The sequence below is a fragment of the Pavona decussata genome, unplaced genomic scaffold, assembly GCF_977016875.1.
Source record: "Pavona decussata unplaced genomic scaffold, jaPavDecu1.1 SCAFFOLD_140, whole genome shotgun sequence".
Lineage (NCBI taxonomy): Eukaryota > Metazoa > Cnidaria > Anthozoa > Scleractinia > Agariciidae > Pavona > Pavona decussata.
In genome coordinates, this window is record NW_028145553.1 from 1,655,558 (window position 1) to 1,673,751 (window position 18,194).

The 18,194-nt window shown below is 39.8% G+C and overlaps 2 protein-coding genes across 4 annotated transcripts; one reads left to right on the plus strand and one right to left on the minus strand.

Moving 5' to 3' along the window:
- Window positions 1–568: 568 nt before the first annotated feature.
- Window positions 569–7,980, minus strand: LOC146466914 (uncharacterized). The gene is made up of 4 exons (XM_085126631.1): window positions 7,205–7,980; window positions 5,490–5,649; window positions 4,649–4,755; window positions 569–2,673 (listed from the first exon to the last, which is right to left on the minus strand). The coding sequence occupies exons 1-4, from the start codon at window positions 7,496–7,498 to the stop codon at window positions 1,969–1,971; spliced, it is 1,266 nt and encodes a 421-aa protein (XP_084982757.1). The 5' UTR covers window positions 7,499–7,980; the 3' UTR covers window positions 569–1,968.
- Window positions 7,981–8,584: 604 nt separating this feature from the next.
- On the plus strand, window positions 8,585–16,892 carry LOC146466915 (uncharacterized). 3 transcript variants are annotated; one of them, XM_085126682.1, is made up of 5 exons: window positions 9,829–10,777; window positions 13,025–13,059; window positions 14,413–14,572; window positions 15,499–15,608; window positions 16,497–16,892. In XM_085126682.1, the coding sequence occupies exons 2-5, from the start codon at window positions 13,048–13,050 to the stop codon at window positions 16,866–16,868; spliced, it is 654 nt and encodes a 217-aa protein (XP_084982808.1). In that variant the 5' UTR covers window positions 9,829–10,777; window positions 13,025–13,047; the 3' UTR covers window positions 16,869–16,892. The 3 variants fall into 3 exon arrangements, with proteins under 3 accessions (XP_084982810.1, XP_084982808.1, XP_084982809.1); XM_085126684.1 differs by lacking the exons at window positions 9,829–10,777; window positions 13,025–13,059 and adding an exon at window positions 8,585–8,654; XM_085126683.1 differs by lacking the exon at window positions 13,025–13,059 and having other exon boundaries at window positions 9,843–10,777.
- Window positions 16,893–18,194: the final 1,302 nt, after the last annotated feature.

Sequence of the window (18,194 nt, forward strand, 5' to 3'; positions counted from 1 at the left end):
CCGTAAACTGAGATCCGAAAGTAACACGTCACTAATACTTTCTGGCTCCACCCCTCCCCACTCTCCCCCGTGATAGTACTGAGTAGACTGGTACTCCTTGGGTTTTGTGTTGAGCGTGTGCGGCTCGGTTCTCGAGACCTCTCACCCTGTTTCAGACAAAAACATGCGACTTTCAATCCCGGCCTCTAAAATTCATACCCATTTTCAAACCTGATTTCTTAAATCCATACGGCGTGTTCAAGCTTTCAGAAAAAAAAATGGTTAAAATCTAAGGAATAAACTGCAACGGACCACGAACGAAAATGCTGCAAGTCTACGCAGGATCTGTGAAAGATCTAATCAGCCAAAAATAAACACACGTAACTGAAATAACTGCAGGGCTCATCTGACTGCGTAGAAAACTTAACGCGACAGCGACCACGCAAACGCCGAATCAAAATGCAACCGTGGACAGCTGTTTCGAGAGCCAACCAGCTCGAAACAGCTGTCCACGGTTGCAGTTTGATTCTCGGTTTGATCTCTATCATGTCGCTGTCGTGTTCAGTTAGTTCTACGCAGTCAGATCAGCCTTACAGTTAATGCAGTTACTTAAAATCTCCTGATACCCTTTTTCATACCAAAACGCTTTTGAAGCTACACCCTTTGGGGCGGGAAAAACTGTCACCTCTTAATGCTAGGGGTACGAAGCAAAACCGTGTACCGTATACAAGCCGATTTGTCAGAGTAATGAAGTGGCAAATGACAGAAAACATACCCGTAAAATCTTTATTTTTTACACGTTCATTGTTTAGAGCTTTTGAAGGAATCCGTCTTTGTCGCTAGAATGCAAGTCTGTATAGAGCGGTTTCCAACTGAAACCAAAAACGAAAGTAATTACTCTGGCCAATCACAACAGATGTAAACACCACAACGAGCCAATCAGAATTCGAAGCAAATGCATGTAACTGGTGCCAAGCGCGGGAAAACGCGTGCGGCGAAAACACGATTGGTTTTGGTTTGAATTCCCATTGGTGTAGAAAGTGGCGCGAGGTTGGTTAAACAATCACAGAGCGTAGTAATGTAAAACCAAACCAAACGCGACTGAATAACTTTCAACACTCAATTAAAATCGCTCTAATAAGGAGCTTTAACAACGACGACGGGGACTTGACGGCAGCGAAAGCGCCACTATTAAAAAGAATTTGCGTTTTTTCAAACGTCGTCACGATTTTTCCAAGACTATTTAAATGTCAAATGTAAGTGAAATTTCCTGGAGTTGAATTCTTGGTGACCGCACCCAAGTTTCGAAAGGGAAAGAAAATTTCGTCGTAGTGTGTTTACGTGCTCCGTAAAACGTTCTGTCAAGAAATTTCACGTCCTTGCCGTGCAGTGACGGCAAAGAAATGTACCAAAAAGTGTAGTGCACATGCAGAGTTGTTGTTTTGGTTGTTAAGCCTATTGCTTTTGTCGTTGTCGTTGCTAAAGCTCACTAATATCAAGGACTGGGGACGAGAATGGATACAGAACCCTCGCGGTTTCTTTTAAATTACTTACGATTCTACCGCTGACCAAAAAAATTACAGGTACTGGCCATGGGAACGAAGGTGATTTGTATCAGGCGGTTTGTTTCACAGCCCCCGCGGTTGTTCTAAGAGTGGATACGATAATGATTCCAGTGGATAAATCGATATCCAGCGGATAAAATGTTCTTCAACTTATACATTTTTTTCCGCTGGATAAGGTTATCCACTCTTTGAACAATTGTGATCAGAACGTTTAGTTACATTTGAATTTGTTACTTTTTGAAGATCGCTACTTCCGCGATTTTTAACCAACTGTCAAATTTTTTTTTTTCCTTTCTTTATTTCACTCGATTGTTCTTTCGGAATAATTATTTTTGTCCTCCCTAAGTTGTCAAAGTTTCCCTCTCCGCGAGTTTTCATTGTTCCTCTTCTCAAAGTATATTCTAAATTTACCTCCGTCGGATGCTTAGGTTTCTCCATCATCAAGTTTTCGGTAACTTTCCCTACTCTCTATGTTACACCCTGCCTCCTTCTCGTCTGGAACTTCGGAGTTCCTGTTCCCCGGGACACCAGAGTTCCCCTTCTTCGGATCTTCAGAGCTCCCCTCCCTCGGCTTTTCAAAGTATATATTCCCTGCTTCCTCATCGGCGTTCTTGTCTCCAGAAGCTTCAAAGTTCCTTTTATCCAGATCCTCCGAGTTTTTGTCATTGAGATTTTCAGAGTATCCATTCCGCGTTGTTTCCTCCGAATTCCCTTTCTCGTCATTTTGTAAGCTCTCCTCCCCAGTGCCTTCAGAGCATCCCTCTCCCCTCAAGTTCTCTTTCTCAGCATCTACGGTGTTCCCTTCCCCCGTCGCTTCAGAGTTCCTTTCCTGAGGGTTTTCATAGTTTTCATTCTTTGAGTATAAGGAGTTGCGTTCAGGGTGTTCGGTGTCTTCTTTCAATAGGAACATTTCGTTTCGTTGACATGGATGCAAACGAAACCATGCCTGTCGGTCGTTAGTCTTTCCATTACCATCGGTTGTCGCCCTCTTCATGAATGCCTTCCCGTCTTCGTCACAGTGAAGATGCTCCCCTGTTTTTACTGATTTGAAGGTAACAGAAGAGTCTTGCCCATGAACACTTTCAACGCGAAACAAGAATTTGCTTGTCGTGGGGAAATGATGCGTTTTCTGTTGATACGATAAATAAGATAAAAAAACAAAAAAGTGAAAATATATTGAAGAGGACAATTACGTGAAACTTTACTTCGGGGTGACCTTTCGCTTTAGGGTGCATTCGATTGACCCTATTCCAGAATAGGAATACATACAAAGATGACAAGAAATCCCTCATGGGAGGCTTTTGGGTTTAATGGAGTACGAAATGGCTCTTAAATTATCATGTGTCAGCGAAAGTTTGCACAAATGTCTTCCCAAATTTACTTAAAAAGAGAAATCCGCTTATTCTTATTCCGGAATACGGTCAATCGAACGCAACCTTAGATATACCATGTTTTTTCCAGCTAGGAAATATTGGTTCAGTGTTGGTTTGAGTGAAGAAGGAATTGGTATGATTACCAGAACAAATTCAAATGATGCCTCATTTTGATTCTCGGCTCAAGATAGAGGCAAGGGGTCAAATCAGCCAATAAAACTTTTACACCTGGCCCCAGTTGTTCAAAGGCCGGATAACTTTATCTTAAACGTTGTCCAAGGTTTTGGTACACTACCAAACGTAACTGTGGTTGGAGTATGCATATTCGCTTGTACAAGAGGAAATACTGAAATATTTGCACAGATTAAAACTGTCGGATAGTGACTTATCCACAGGATAAAGTCATCCGGCCTTTGAACTACTGGAGCCTGTAGTTTACAAGCTGCGCCACTGATACGCACGCAAAAACGAACGCAATGAAAAGCTCAAAAACCTGCTCAACATATAATCATCGTTAAATACTCCTTACAGTGTTTATCGGACTTGTTTTCTGCATGAGCGTGTAATAACTAAGCGTGCTTTCCATTTGTCAGAAGACCGGTTCGTTTATAAATTGAAATTGCAAGTTCGAAAGGCTAACTCTACAAATTCTTCAAAAGAGCTCATTCCAAAAAAAAAAAAAAAAAAAAAAAAAAAATGGTGAGCGGCGCCATTTTGAAAGAATCTGAAGAACGAACATATACTTCAGTCCTTCAGGTTGATGTATTCTGTTTGGGAACCATCTGGTCTGATTGGTCAGTTCTGACCAGTGGAAAGCGCCCTAGGACCCCAGCTTGTTACTTTCAAGTTTAAACGTTTTGTTGAATTGGTCCTAGCATAGGCTTTTTACAAGACGCCCAGTCCCGGGTCATTCCCTCTATTCCCCTTCATCTCTCCGAGGAGGCAAACACCTATGACACATTTTGAGTCGTGTGATAGATGAGTGGAGGTGTACTACTGAGTGGCAGAGGTACCAGATGGGTTCTGAGATATTGAAGAGTCCCGGGGGGTCCTCAACCAAAGAAAGTTTGGGTGTGGTGACTGAGCCGATCACGCTATCAAACCCTGGCTCTGTTTATGACAAAAGTGTCACACTTTTTTTTCCCAAATTTTTTTGTGACTTGAATTCAAAAGTAAAAAGGGTACGCCACTTATTGTCAAAATATCGCACCATTTTAAAAACATCTAGTGATTTTTAAATTCCCTAACACTTATCACTGAGATGCATAAATTTAGACAAAAACCAAACACTAAACTCCTCGTAGTGCTTGCTTTATAAAGAGGCTACCATACAGTGTAATGAATTCGTGTTAAGCTGAGAATATTATATAGTAATATGCTCAGTGTCTACAGACCAATCTACAAAAATTCATAAGCCTTTCATTTACCTTCAACGAGGTCTTGGGCTCGCATGACACCAATTTAAATGCCCTAGTCTCGGAAATTCCAAATGCTCCAATCTAAATCTTTATTAGGACCAATTAGGTATAGGCCTGATGTTGGATGATCAAAAGATTATTTCATTTTGTTTCTTTACTGAACAAAGTTTTGAAAAGCACACTTTCACAAAGGAACCCAAAGAGGGTCGAAGAGGGCCCCTTTCTGCGGGAATAATTCACCACCAATTTATTCAAGGCCTTAAAAGAGAGGGAACAAATGATGAAAATATTCTATTGTTATGAATTAACTTACACGAAGTTTAACTTCGGAGTTGTATACTCTCAGGTAGTAATTGGCGTCCTTCCCTCTATATCTCAATACGTTGCCGTCTACGTCGTCGTTGTTTTCTAAATAAAACACTAAAAACACCAAAAAAAAAAACGTAGTCAATTTTTTGTGATAACTTTTAGTTTAAAAGGTTCAAGATCTACAACGCCTGTTGGATACGGCAAAGTCGCACTTAGACCACGGGTGTGGAACACGAATTCAGTATGCAACTGGGTACCAAGGGCCTCTCTCGCACGTTTTCAGAAGGGCTGTTAATCAAATTTAATGACGCACTGAAAAAGCCCAAGAAAATCCTCTCTTAACCCCGATCGGGTTGCGCATAAAACAATTACGAGTAATTACTCGTGTCTATATAGTAAGTAAACATCCCATTATCTTTCCTATGATCTTGACCTGCCTGAAGTTGGGTCTGCTCAAGCGAGTTCGAAAGAGTACGAGACATTTTCTTTTTCGCGGCGCCTGTAACTAAGGGTCTGATTCACACTGAGACAGTATTCCGCCTGCATTTTACTGTTGTTTGCTCAGCTTTGCTGGAGCTGTGCTTGACTCTAAATAGACATAAACCTTCATATCGTTCTTGTGTAAGTCCTGTTGTTCTTATACTGACGAGTTTCTGATAATTATCATCTGCACTTGAAAAGAACGAAGGTTTGTATCAAAACAAGATGAACTCAAGCCTCTCTTGTATTCAAAGGCCAGGTCACTAAGAATACAAAATGGGCTCCTGATTCATCGCTCCGGTTCACACAAACTTTAGAGTGCTCACATCAAGGTTTAAAAAAAATCTTGGCTGTAATTCGAGTACCTGTTGTGGGGTCGTCGTCGGGATCAGTTCCCGTAAAATCCACGTCGATTCTAAGACTTCCATCTGATTGCGCTCTCAAGAGGTTCCCGTCAGTTCCTCCAGGAGGTATTCGACCAGTTCGAATGATGGACTGGATCGTATAACGGTCACTTTCGTCAGCCTGAAATGAGTAATCGAAAAGTCAAACCAACTGTCCAAATTTTACGCTCGCTCTATCTTAATAATTCGGACACCAATCAATCAATCAATCAATCAATCAATCAATCAATCAATCAATCAATCAATCAATCAATCCATAAATCAATGTTTGTTTGCCCCATTCAATGTTTTCTTACAGCAGTATTATTTTCTAATAGCTTAGGAGTAGGAGCTCTCAACAAACCCTATTGGGCTTACAAAATAGAAAGACTCCAAGAGAGAGGCTCAAGGGCTGTGTACAAAGACCATCACGCGACCTACGCAGAATTACTCAAGAGGGCCCAGCTGCCAACACTAAAGAACAGACGCCTGCAAGATGTATGCACCATTACGTATAAAGTCAAACACAAAATATGTCCAGCCTATATTAGCAACATTTTTGATACTCATAGCACTTCTTATTCCTTAAGACAAACTGATTTCAGTATTCCCAGATTTAATACAGTAACATATGGTCAACATTCCTTGCGCTACCTTGGACCAAAATTATGGGGAAAACTGCCTAAAAACATTAGATCCGCAAAAACTTTGAACAACTTTAAAATCGCTACAAGAAAGTTTGACGTCAGCTCTCTGTTGGACGACGGACGTATGCGTTGTTCTTGCTGTTCATCTATCTAGTTAATTGTCAAATAAATAATTTTTAGGTGTTAATTAATGATAATTAATTATTAGGTTTTCTTAACTTTACTTAATCTTAGTTGAATAGATTTTATTTTATATTTTTAAGTTAATCTCCCCAATTAGTAGGGCACTTGTGCTCGGCTATCCAGATTTGAGACTTAAATAAAGTTATAATTATTATTATTATTATTATTATTATTATTATTATTATTATTATTATTATTATTATTACAAGGAGAGCCCCTGGTGTCGATAAAACGGCTAATTTGTTCTACTATTCCGGTCCTTGTTTGTACTCGGTTACGAAAGGATATAGCAGTTTCCGGCGATCTGAATGGTTTCTCTCAGCTCTCAAGGTATATTTAACAATTATTCTACGAGTGCACGTTGGATGTGAGATGATAGATAGCCAACGAGGAGGGTAGCGCCGAGTTGGCTATAATCATCATTCTCATATCCAACAAGCACAAGTGGAATAATTGCTCTCTTAAAAACAATCAGAAATGTTCAGCTAGATCTCAGTGCTGATTTCGCTTTGTAAGAACAACCCGAAGACAATTTTTAAATGGTCGCTATTTCTCGGGCATGGTATAATGGCTCATATACCATGACGGCTAAGCCAGTAAAATACCCGGTTTTTAATAATGACCTATATCGCATGGCCGCTAAGCCAATCAGAACGCTGGAATTGCATTATTCAAGGATCTAGTTCTCAATAAGACTGAAATATTCCAATCAATCTCATTATAAATGAACTCATGTAGGACTCATTTACGTGGAAAATTTTTTAAATATCCGTATTTCAGAGGTTTGATTGTATGTAGGAAAAGCATAAAGCTGTGGAACTTCAGAATACAAATTAAAGGAAGGAAGGAAGGAAGGTAATTTCATACCACGTAACGTCTGCCTACTATGTCTCCATCGTCGTCACTGGACGAACTGGAAAATCGTTTATTGTCTTCTACATCTTGACCAGATGGCCTTGTCCCTTGTAGAAGTCCTTGTGTGTTTATATTGTTGTTGTATGGGGCGAAGGAATCCGCGTCTTCGGAGTTAGTCGTCTCTTGGTGCCCCCCGCTCATTTTCTTCAAGCGTTCCTCGAGTTCTGGAAAAGAACTCTGCAAATTCTTATCTTTAAAGTCAGTTTTTGGTTGCCTCACCAAAACTGTGGGGGTGGTCACAATCATCTGCAAGACCGCTAGGTTTCTCTATATGTTGGCTGGTGATGTTTTGTGGAAGTAGATCGAAGCTGTAAATGTAAACCGCGAAAAACAAAAGGATTAAAGCGAATTCTGTACAGATAACTTAATATTATAGTGCTTTATCATTTTGATTTATTCTCGGTTCATTTCTCCACCAAATATATGTCTACTCCTTTTTCGTTAAGCAAAAGTCCACACTCTGTTCAAAAAACATTTGCTTTACTCTACTGAAAGTAACACGTTTCGTGTTAGGATTTTAGGATTTTACACGCAAGTTTGTTAATCAGTATGCACTCAACTCCACACTCAGTTACAGTTCAGTTCTTGATTACCTCGTACCCTGGTCACGCTCGCAAACATTTTTCTTTCTCTCGATTTGCAGGATGCGAAGTCCCGCTACCAATTAATATAAATATATAATTAATAAATGTAATGTTTGGTATTCGACTCCGGTCCTCTCCCCCGTAGCAAAGTTGAGAGCCCAAAAATTGTGCGTCCACTGTGCGCATACATGCTTCATATGTCATCAGGGGCACCCAACGACAGTTTTCTCTCAGATGCTTTGAAACGCTATCTGGAGTGCCTATAAAGTTCTGTAGGTTCATTTTATAATTAGGCAGCGCTATAATATTTTTATCTGTTCGGTCATTCTAGGGCAACCTGAGTCTTTTCGAAATTACTAGGGCATCTTTGTCCATTTCCCAAAAACCTTAGGTCTTATTTCCTTTCCGAAAATCTTAGCTGACCTTTCTTCGGTACCCGAAAGGACATTTTTATCAATCCGAAAACACTAGGCCTTAAATTTCCCTTATCACGAAAGCTCGAGGTGAAAATTCCCATCAGAAAATTGTAGGGGATGAAGGGCCTTCCGAACAGATAATTTACTGAAACGATCTGTTGGGTGACCCTGGTGTCATCTCCTATTCTGTTTTCACCGAGGCTATCACAAAATTGAAATTAGAATTTCAATCAGGAATCTACATTTCCAGGCTCTTGACAATTAATTGCCTCAAGGCAAACACTGTTCAATACAGCAGTCATCTTTATTCCTAATCTCTCTCGATGAAGCAGTAAAGACAGGCAGAAGGTGTCAAGACTTGTGGAGGCGCTGTGTGATTCATCCACAACAGCACAGGATTGAGTAAGCGAGTGAGTGAGTCGGTGAATTTAGCTAGCTAAGTGGGCGTCTCTCACAAGCTTGTTAAAAATGTAAATTTCGGCTAACAAAACATGAATTGGCTACTCGGGCATATAGACATTATTTATTCAGATTTCCTAAATGACATGTGCACTGTTCATTGCAAACTTTTTAAATCGCAAGCCGGCAATATTTCTTAGCAGACATAATCAGGACCGAAGTTAGGTTAGAACTTCAGTAATAAAACCTCAAAGGTGAAAGGAGTAAACTTTCTTGCGAATGCCTCGTAGCCGTGTCATTCTTTACTCGGCTTGGCATAAAGTGATTAGTGAGCTATCTGTGGCTCTTTTAATTGCTGCGGTAACTAATTGTAGTGCTGTGTCACGATCTAATGTAGGAGTGTCTAACTTACGCGTTTTCAATTCTCAGTTACATAAACAAAATATTCTACTTTTGAAGCAGTCCAACCGCAACTGAGATCAGGCCGTTACTTGATGAGCAAGGCACTTTAACCTATGTTCAGTGAGAGGATCAGTGAGGCAGTCAGTGCATTTCCGAACTAAGGTAGACGTCGACAGTTTCTTCAACTGCAGTTGAAAACCATTGCACCTCGCGGCACCGCTTCCTTCTGTGCATGAGGAGCGAATGCTGCTTTGTCTTGTTTGCCTTTCTCGCTTTTTGGGGGAGACTGAGGTTGAAATGAATTAATTTTGAAAGACTCTTTGCTTCACTTCAACGAGCCCTTAATGGAATTCATGGCAATGTTGGACCCAGCTGAACCTGGGAAAGCACAGGCCACCCATGCTTACTAAACGAGAGGTCACTACAATTGTTTGTTGGTAACTAATTGCTTATCGATAGCCAAGCCTGCGGGAAATTTTCTTTATAATTAGATATTGACAACGTCAGCTTGCCAACGCACGACTCATGCAACCAGGCTAACCAACATATAATATCGAAACTTAAACTCGGCAGGAACACAATTCACCAGTCACAATATCATAGAATTTCAACTGAAATTGCCGAAAGGGGCCTATGAGTGTCGCTAAGGCTTTCAAGTAGTTTATTTTTGTTTTGCCCACACGTTTTGTAACAGTTCAATATGAAACATTTCTAAACAGGAACTTAAATATTTCAGGTCTTGTTCGCTCTAGAAAATATTATAAAATTTTTGTCCTCTCTTACAGCGTAAATAGCCACACGTTGGCTGCGTCGACCCCAAAAAAGACCTGATATTCTTGTGAATTTCTCTTACCTTGGCAGTTTATGATACTGAAGTAACAATATCAGAAATTAATCGCATCCATGATTTTTCGCACACCCGTCTGATGACCCGTAATCACTGAGATACAGGGAGACGTGGGCAACCTTGACTGCATTTACTAAGGGTACATATATAGAAGCAAATCTCCTGTATACTGCTGCGGTCGAAAGTCAAAAACGTCTAGTCTGAGGATCAAGGAAAGGGTGAACATTTGTTATTTCTCTTCATCACCAGTAATAGACCGATATTACATATGCGCAAATATTTTGAAAAGTAATTTCACTTGAGGTCTTCTTGACCCGGACAATCCGCAGAGAGATGACATTGCAAAATGCTGCAACACTATATGCTAACAGGTTCCCACGCAAGTCATATAAAGCACTTCAAAACTAAAAAAACAAAACAAAGAAACTGGAGAAATCATTCAGAAAAGTTAATTTTGAAAGGGTTGGCCTACAACTAGAAGGCTTAATAGAGCTCTGAAATGACTCAATCAACTTGACTGATCCAGTATAGAAACAAATCAAGCATGTTAACGGCGTTGTCTTCACTTCTATGTCCGTCGTGTTAAAATGTTGTATATTAGCAACACCTGTATATCCGAACTCAGCGGAAACACTATTGAATGTAGCTTTAACGTCAGCCAACCGTGAAAGACGGAAAATGGAACGCACACGTAACATTCTGAATAGTTTATCTCTCGTACGTACAGCAGACGGGGTGTTAATTCTGAGTAGGTGCTCGGCCGTTGTGGGTCATTTCGAAGTGCGTACTGGAGGAGCAACTGTTTTTCTTCTACGTCTGCTGACTGTGGCTGATTCACACAGTGAAGACAACTGAGCTTAAAAGTCTTTATCAGGAAGTAAGTAAACATTTGTATTTATTCCTGTTAGGCAACCATTGCAGACCTTCACACAATGCACAAATATATAGGACACCAGCATAGCAATGTTAACGTATTTTTCGACTTTCATTTAGATCATTCTGCGTTGGGATTTCATCCACAGAATCAAAAGTTAAAGGAATACCACAGAAAAATAGATTTGAATAAGTTCGGTTGAATGGTGACACACTTGGTATTTCATTCAACATTTATAACATAATAAAACCTTCTGTTACAACATAAACAAGGGTTTACGAATTGCAAAAATAAAACACCAACCCTAACATTTAAGTATTCCATGCACAGACTCAAATGCAGAACCAGCTTGTACAGCATAACAAACATGACCATAACGAACCGCTCGACAACTTTGATGTTTTCATTCAGCATGGCCTCAAGCTCATGGTGAAATGTTAAAAGTTAGGACCACTTTGTACAGCATATCAAACAGCACTACAAGAATCGAAACGTTGACTCCAACGAAGTGAAAAGGCAGGCATTATTTACTATAAAGTCTGTAGAACAATTTTTAATACATAAATTAATTCACAACAAGGTATTAATCTTTGATGATCGTGATGGTGTTATGCACGAGTGAATATATATAAATTGTGGTTATTTATACTTAATACCCTTTTCTTCGTTGCGGTAAACACATGAAGACGAATGACGGTCACGTTTTTTTTCTTTTGGCAGCTTTTCGATTGTTTAGTATATGAAATGTTAAATAGGAGAAGTGACATGATCTCTTAAAAGGGCAGTATCATGACAGATATCATGATTTTGGGCAAAAACTCACTAAATTTGAACTTTGAACACTGTGTTAAATTAAAATTTCTAAATCGAAAATTTAAGGAAATATTAATAGTGATTCTACTGAGACGAAAGGTTGAATCAAAATATAGTACAACCGATTTTTAGTGCGTTACGACAGCGAAAATTGAAAACGTCGGCCCGACGTTTTCAAATTTGAACCCATTTTTATTTCGGTCATCTGCCGGCGAAAATATCCGTGGATAGTTTCTTTGATTCTGATAGTCTTTAATTGGAATTTTGTTCATTATCTCTTGGCTGCTATCAACCCAATAGCGTCTTTTCGATTTTCAATGAGTCACTAAAAATAGCGTGATACTCAGTCCCTTTCTCCAATGGGACTCATATTCGAGAAAAACTGTTTGCGTGACATTACATTAATATAATTATTTATTAATGTTAATCCTCACAGTTTCTTCTAATCATTTTGAACTTGAAAATGGTGTCCTGACGGCTCCGAAACGGCGTTCGATTTAATCGCTAATTTTTACTTGCTTAAGTATTACCCCAACCTTTGCTCATGAGAAAGTAATTTGCATATTGAAGGACAATGTATGATACACTCGATTGCAAAAACGTTGACACCTAAAAGCATAAACCGTGAACGATAAGACCCAATGGCTTTATGGGTATAAGTGTACCAAATTTATTTGCATAATATTCTATTGTTGTGCGACGGTTGATGACCAAAATTAGTTGCACGTGGTGAATGCCCGGGGGGGGGGGGGGGGTACTTGGGTTCAGTTTTGCTGTGTATGTGCCGCTGGCCATCTCATAGCCCTTGCCCCATAATAGTCTATTTTGTGGCCAGTTATAGACCCCATCTTAGTCACTTTTGGGAAAATGTAATTTTCGCGATCCCAACTAAGTCACTTTCTATTTATACATCTACTTTATCAATCCTTTAAATAGGTCATCCTAAAATGAATTGACACATTAACTTTTCACATACAGTACAAGCATCCCTAATCTTCCTAGAATTTTCTTACCCCAAAAATCTGAAAATGTGCAACCCCATTCTAGTAGCTCTATTGAAAATGCAACCCCATTCTAGTCAATCCAGTCGTGAAAATGCGACCCCATCCAGCGGCACATCCCCATTAGCCTCTTATAATGAAGTAACCCCCCCCCCCGGGGGGGTGAATGATGTAAATTGTCAAAGCAAGGACCAATTTGAGTGATATACAATTCGCTATTTGCCTAAGTTCAAAACAGGCAATGATTTTAAACAATATTTGGTAGAAAATTATTCGGAAGAATTAGTCAGCACTGTATTTTTTATTGCAAAGAATGAGAATGGTAAATTATGGAAATGAGGCTATTATTTAAACACTACTCACAAATCCGTTGGGTCTCATTGTTCGCTGTTTATGCTTTTTAAGTGTCAACGTTTTTGCTGACAAATCGTTTCAGATCTGCTTCAACATATAACAAGAATGCAGTCCCAGGTGAGTTATAACAACACCTGCCCATTTTAGACACCAAGGCCGAGTTGTTCGAGGGACAACTGATAACAAAACCTATAAGTTGTCCGATGGAAGTGAACCTGGGCCAAGTTGTTCAAAGCCTGCTTAAGCTAATTCTGGGTTAACGTGAACTTTGATTCGAGTTTTAGTACTTATCATTTAAGATTTCTCCAAAAGATTTTTATCCCTTAGTTTTGACTTAGACTTTTCTCTACAATAGCTTATCAGTAGCCCTTAAACACATATTTGAGGAGCGAGATGAAAACCTCGCTTAACTTATAATCGTGGATAGCGTTGAAGGTTTACGAACAACCAGGCTCTGAATTAGGGCTCGTTTACTTAAAGAGGAGGGTGAATAGGGGTATGTAAATCCGCCGATCCGCTTAAATTAATGGCTGAATCCGTCGATCCGCTCAAAAAATCAACTAAATCCGAATCCACAAATTGTTTGCCGCGATGGATGATACGCGAGATACAAAGCGACTTCAGTTGTTGGATTTGCCTTGCGTGATATTGTGTTTTAGCGTTGAGGATGACTATCAACGAAATATTTATGTAACTACCCTGCGAGCAGAGGCTCTTCCATCTTCGAAGGGCCTCTGGTTGCAGGGTATTATGTAACCAACCTCTGTATCGAAACAAAATCTTGCAGATACGAGAAAAAAGAACAAACTTGAACTTCCTAACAAGCAAAATCTAAACTCCGGGTCCCAAAACTGGATAAAACCGCGATCCGCTGTGATCATAGGATCCGCAGATCCGTTAAAATTTCGCTCTGAATCCAGAATCCGGGCTAAAATATTTACCAAATCCGCCGATCCGTAGACCTATTCACCCCCCCTCCTTAGAATGGAACTATTGAAATAGGGGAGGCTTTTGGATGTGCATCCTTTCAGTTCACTTTGGCAGCTTTCAAACTCTAACACTGTAACTCATACTAGCAGTAGAAACAATTAGGAAAAAGAAACGGCAGTGGTAGACTTTTTTTCAGGTTACTTGTTTTCGCCACTACGTCGTTCTCTCAAAAACTCGTAGTTAAATAATAACGGCTATCTCATTTTCCCGCCAAAATGACACTGGTTCACGCACGCGCACTCTCTCTCTGTTGGTAAAAATCCATTCCCACGATCCCCAGAGCCCCCACGGTTTTCAAAATTGTTGCGCTGATCAAAACGTCGTAGGCTCTGGGAATGAGAATGGTAAAACTCGTACTCGTTCTCATACTAGAATCTAAAAGATACATCTCGCGTTATTTTTGTTGCTGCAATCCTAAAAAAAAAAATTCTGAAATGCCTACTGAAACTTGACTTAACACTTTTCTTCACATTTTGTTAGATGGGTGAGGCTGAACTCTGCACGATCCAGGCAGTCATAAGAGCTTGTAGGATACGCAGGAATGGCAGTGACGGAAACCTTTTAAAGGCCCATTCTGGCACGAAAAAATCTGTAATCGAGGTGGACTTTACGGGCACTGATATTGATGATCCCACATCAGGTATGCCAGCTTTCGACACAAAATAAGTTTGCTGAATAAATGAACGAATGCTTGTCCTTGTTTATATTAATAGCCATTAGACTCGAACGAAGGACATACTGTATTGAAAGTCGCTTCGTGCACCTTAAAAAATATGGCACTGTGGGGCAACAGTGGACGCGTGTTTAACTATGTGTGCCGTAAGTCCGTGCTGAATCCTGTGTGTAAGCTGTTAAGGTGATTCCATCGAAAGAACGTTTGTAATGAGAAGTTTTTGAAAATCTCCGCAGGTATTAAGTACATCTTGTACATCAGAAAAATAAAATAAAAAGAGGGAGTCACCGTGCTTGTTTTCACCCTAGAGGGCTGTAGTATCTCACTATTTTCTAGGCATGTGACCTCAATATTAAAAGAGCTAGTTCTCCTTGAAATTGTAGGATCAAACTTCAATCTTTAATAAAAAAGAAACGGGAAAACCAGAAAAAAAAAGTGTGAAACGAAACTTCAAAACACTCTTTCTCCCCAAAAAGCCTTTTCGTACGCGTCCACAAAAGCGTACGCGCCATAACAAATTTCGATATCACGCGACGTGACCACGCGTGCGCGCAAAGTTGTCCGCAAAGGGAAAGGGGAAGGGAAGGTATAGTAGACTCAAGAATTCAAACGTAAGCTAACTGTAGGCTTCAACTGTACCTATCTGAGAACGTTTGCCATTTCGTGCCTGTATCTCTAAAAAGTTCTTTCATCCTGATTCATTGATTCATATCATCTGATAGACAGGCTAATTCATTTCCTTCCTTCCTTCCTTCCTTCCTTCCTTCCTTCCTTCCTTCCTTCCTTCCTTTATCGTTACTCATGTTAATGGTAGCGTTTACTAAAAGGCCGTCCCACTGTTCTTTCTGAGCCATTTTGACTTTATAGATTAATGTTTTGTACTATACTTTTAGTCTTTCTCGTGGAAAAGAGCAAAAAGGTAGAGGCCAATGTCTTGAAGTTCAGCGCGAAGAACGGAAATTACTACCTGAGTGTGAACAAAGATGGCAAAGTCAAACTTCGTGTAAGTTGAATAACAGTTACAAACAACAGTACAAAAACAGCAATAACAGCTTACAACTAGTCATACTGCAAGGCATTAATTGAATGAATTAACGAACGAATGAATGAACGAATGAATGAACGAACGAACGAACGAACGAACGAATGAACGAACGAACGAATGAATGAATGAATGAATGAATGAATGAATGAATGAATGAATGAATGAATTAATTAATGCATGAATGAATGAATGAATGAATGAATTAATTAATTAATGCATGAATGAATGAACGAACGAACGAACGAATGAATGAATGTATGAATTAATTAATGCATGAATGAATGAATGAATGAATGAATGAATGAATGAATGAATGAATGAATGAATGAATGAATGAATGAATGAATGAATGAATGAATGAATAAATGAATGAATGCATGCATGAATTATATCGTTATTAGCGTGTCTAAAAGTAGCGGCCACCTAACTTACAATTGAATGACTGAGATAACCGCGTAAAAAACTAACAAATAGTTACAATGTTTGTTACAAAAACTAAGAATTGTATAGATGACAGCCCTTGTATCCGATCCATCTTGTAGAAAGCTCGGTACATCACGCCTTCTTTTTTGCGATTTAAAAGCCTTTAGACTGCTCGCGAGTCTCTCCTCACTGGAAAGATTTGGATTTGGATTTTTTCAGCATAATGGAAACAAACGACACTTGATTGCTGTTGTTTCGAGACTTCGACCATATTACAGATGCCCATAAAGAAACTTTTTTGAATAGATTACTCAAATTTAGGTGGAAAGCACTGAATTAATCGGTATTCAGGATACATTTTTGTTTTAATTTGTTCATTTTGCTGTCCACTTCATGCTTTCGATCGATTTATTGTCTCAACAGAAATTGGTAAACTCCCCTGCAAGTGACAAATACTTCTTTTGTATTGAAAGGACAGGCCTAGGATTTGAATCTCCTTTTACCTTCAAGTCACTGAAAACAGGGGAATTCCTTCATTGCGATGAAGACGGCAAGGCGTTCATGAAGCCGAAAGGGGCTACCGATGGCCGTGGACAGCCTAAAGACATTCAAACATTCTTCAATATAAGGTCGCGCCTGGGATGGCTTCAAATAGGACAAGAAGAAGGAACAATACCTATGGATGTGGAGGACGGGAAATCTGAAGATTCGGGAAGAGGAGACTCTGAAATATTGGAACCACTGGATAGACATTGGGAATATCAAGAATTTAGAATCTATGTCAGTTCAGTATAATGAGCCGAATAAAAAAAAAATAAAACAATGCAACCAAATGTAGGAAGGAAACGTCTTTCCAATAATATTCCAACCAAATGTAAGCTACGTTCAAGTTTGAATTAATTCGTTTCTTCAGGCTTTCTTTTCGCAACTGCTTAAAACATACATTCACTTATTATTCCACTTATGTTTCACTGTTTAGATCAACAGTTTTAATCACAGGCATAGTCTGCATGCGAGGCGCTAGAAAAGGGGAGAAAAGAGGGCGAATCGTGAGCGCGCGACGAAGTGCGAAGGAGAGGGTAAAGGAGCCTCCTTTTCCTTCCCCTCCGCGCTCCCCTCGCGTTGCGCGCGCGCACGCGGCTCCCTTCTTTCCGTGATCAAAAACCATACCCCTTGGGGCGTAAGACCGGAGCGCGAACACGCATGAAAATATCTCTCACCCAGATCTTCTCGACTCTTTGGGAAATATCTGGTTAAGAGACAACTTCCTGCCAAGATATGGCTCTGGCGGCATGTATCAGTGATAGAGCAACTTTTTTGGTACATGCATTTCCGCAGTTTCCTTGTCTTCCTGTTGGCAATATTCAATATGGAATAAGTGGTCATTCAATGACATATAATTTTCTGCTAATACAGAACCGGAGAATCGCAACCGACGTGGCCAATATCGGTAAAGGATTTTATAATACAAATGCCAACGGATGCTATTTAAATGTAAAACTCTTAAGACCTGTCTCAGTTTCTGTTGGATTTTTTTTAAGCTGACGTCAAAAGCAAGACACTAAGGGGTGTTTTTTTTGGCTATTTTTAATTTTTTTTTTCAGTCCGGCTAGCCACAACAAGCCGGAATAATTCTGGGCATAAACATAATCAATCAGTCAATATTCCATCACTGCCCCCAGGGCATTAGCCGGGCATTTTTCAATAATGTCCGTCCCGGGGGGTCGACAGTAGTCCGGCTACCCCAGTGGGCATGCGATGGCGTCGTGATTTTCACCTCATAATACAGTCAATACCGTGTCGCTTTGTCGTTTCAATGATAAATTCACTAGCAAAGACAATAAATTCTCCATTATCCTCGTGTGAGCAGGACATACATGAGATAGTCGGATCCACAGAACGAACGTTCACTACCACAGTGCTTATCCGAGACTTATACCCCATTCACACCAAGGCTTAAACACGTTTAAAAGCTGTTTAGTTAAACAAATTTTAAAAATGTTGCCTTCATAAAAGCTGCTTTAGGATTTGTGGAGAATGTATTAGAATAAAACAGAAATTCCCTGACACACTGAAGAGTCCACCGTTTTCCAGTTTACTGTTTATTCACCGTTTCCAGTT

Bases quoted from the DNA above. Each gene is read 5' to 3' on its own strand.
- LOC146466914 (XM_085126631.1), bottom strand. From the start codon at position 7,498: ATGATTGTGACCACCCCCACAGTTTTGGTGAGGCAACCAAAAACTGAC. The intron at 5,650-7,204 runs GTATGAAATTAC...TACTCATTTCAG, and splicing joins TAGTAGGCAGACGTTACGTG to GCTGACGAAAGTGACCGTTA. The intron at 2,674-4,648 runs GTAAGTTAATTC...TCGTATCAACAG, and splicing joins ACTCCGAAGTTAAACTTCGT to AAAACGCATCATTTCCCCAC.
- LOC146466915 (XM_085126682.1), top strand. The intron at 14,573-15,498 runs GTATGCCAGCTT...CTATACTTTTAG, and splicing joins TATTGATGATCCCACATCAG to TCTTTCTCGTGGAAAAGAGC. The intron at 15,609-16,496 runs GTAAGTTGAATA...TTGTCTCAACAG, and splicing joins ATGGCAAAGTCAAACTTCGT to AAATTGGTAAACTCCCCTGC.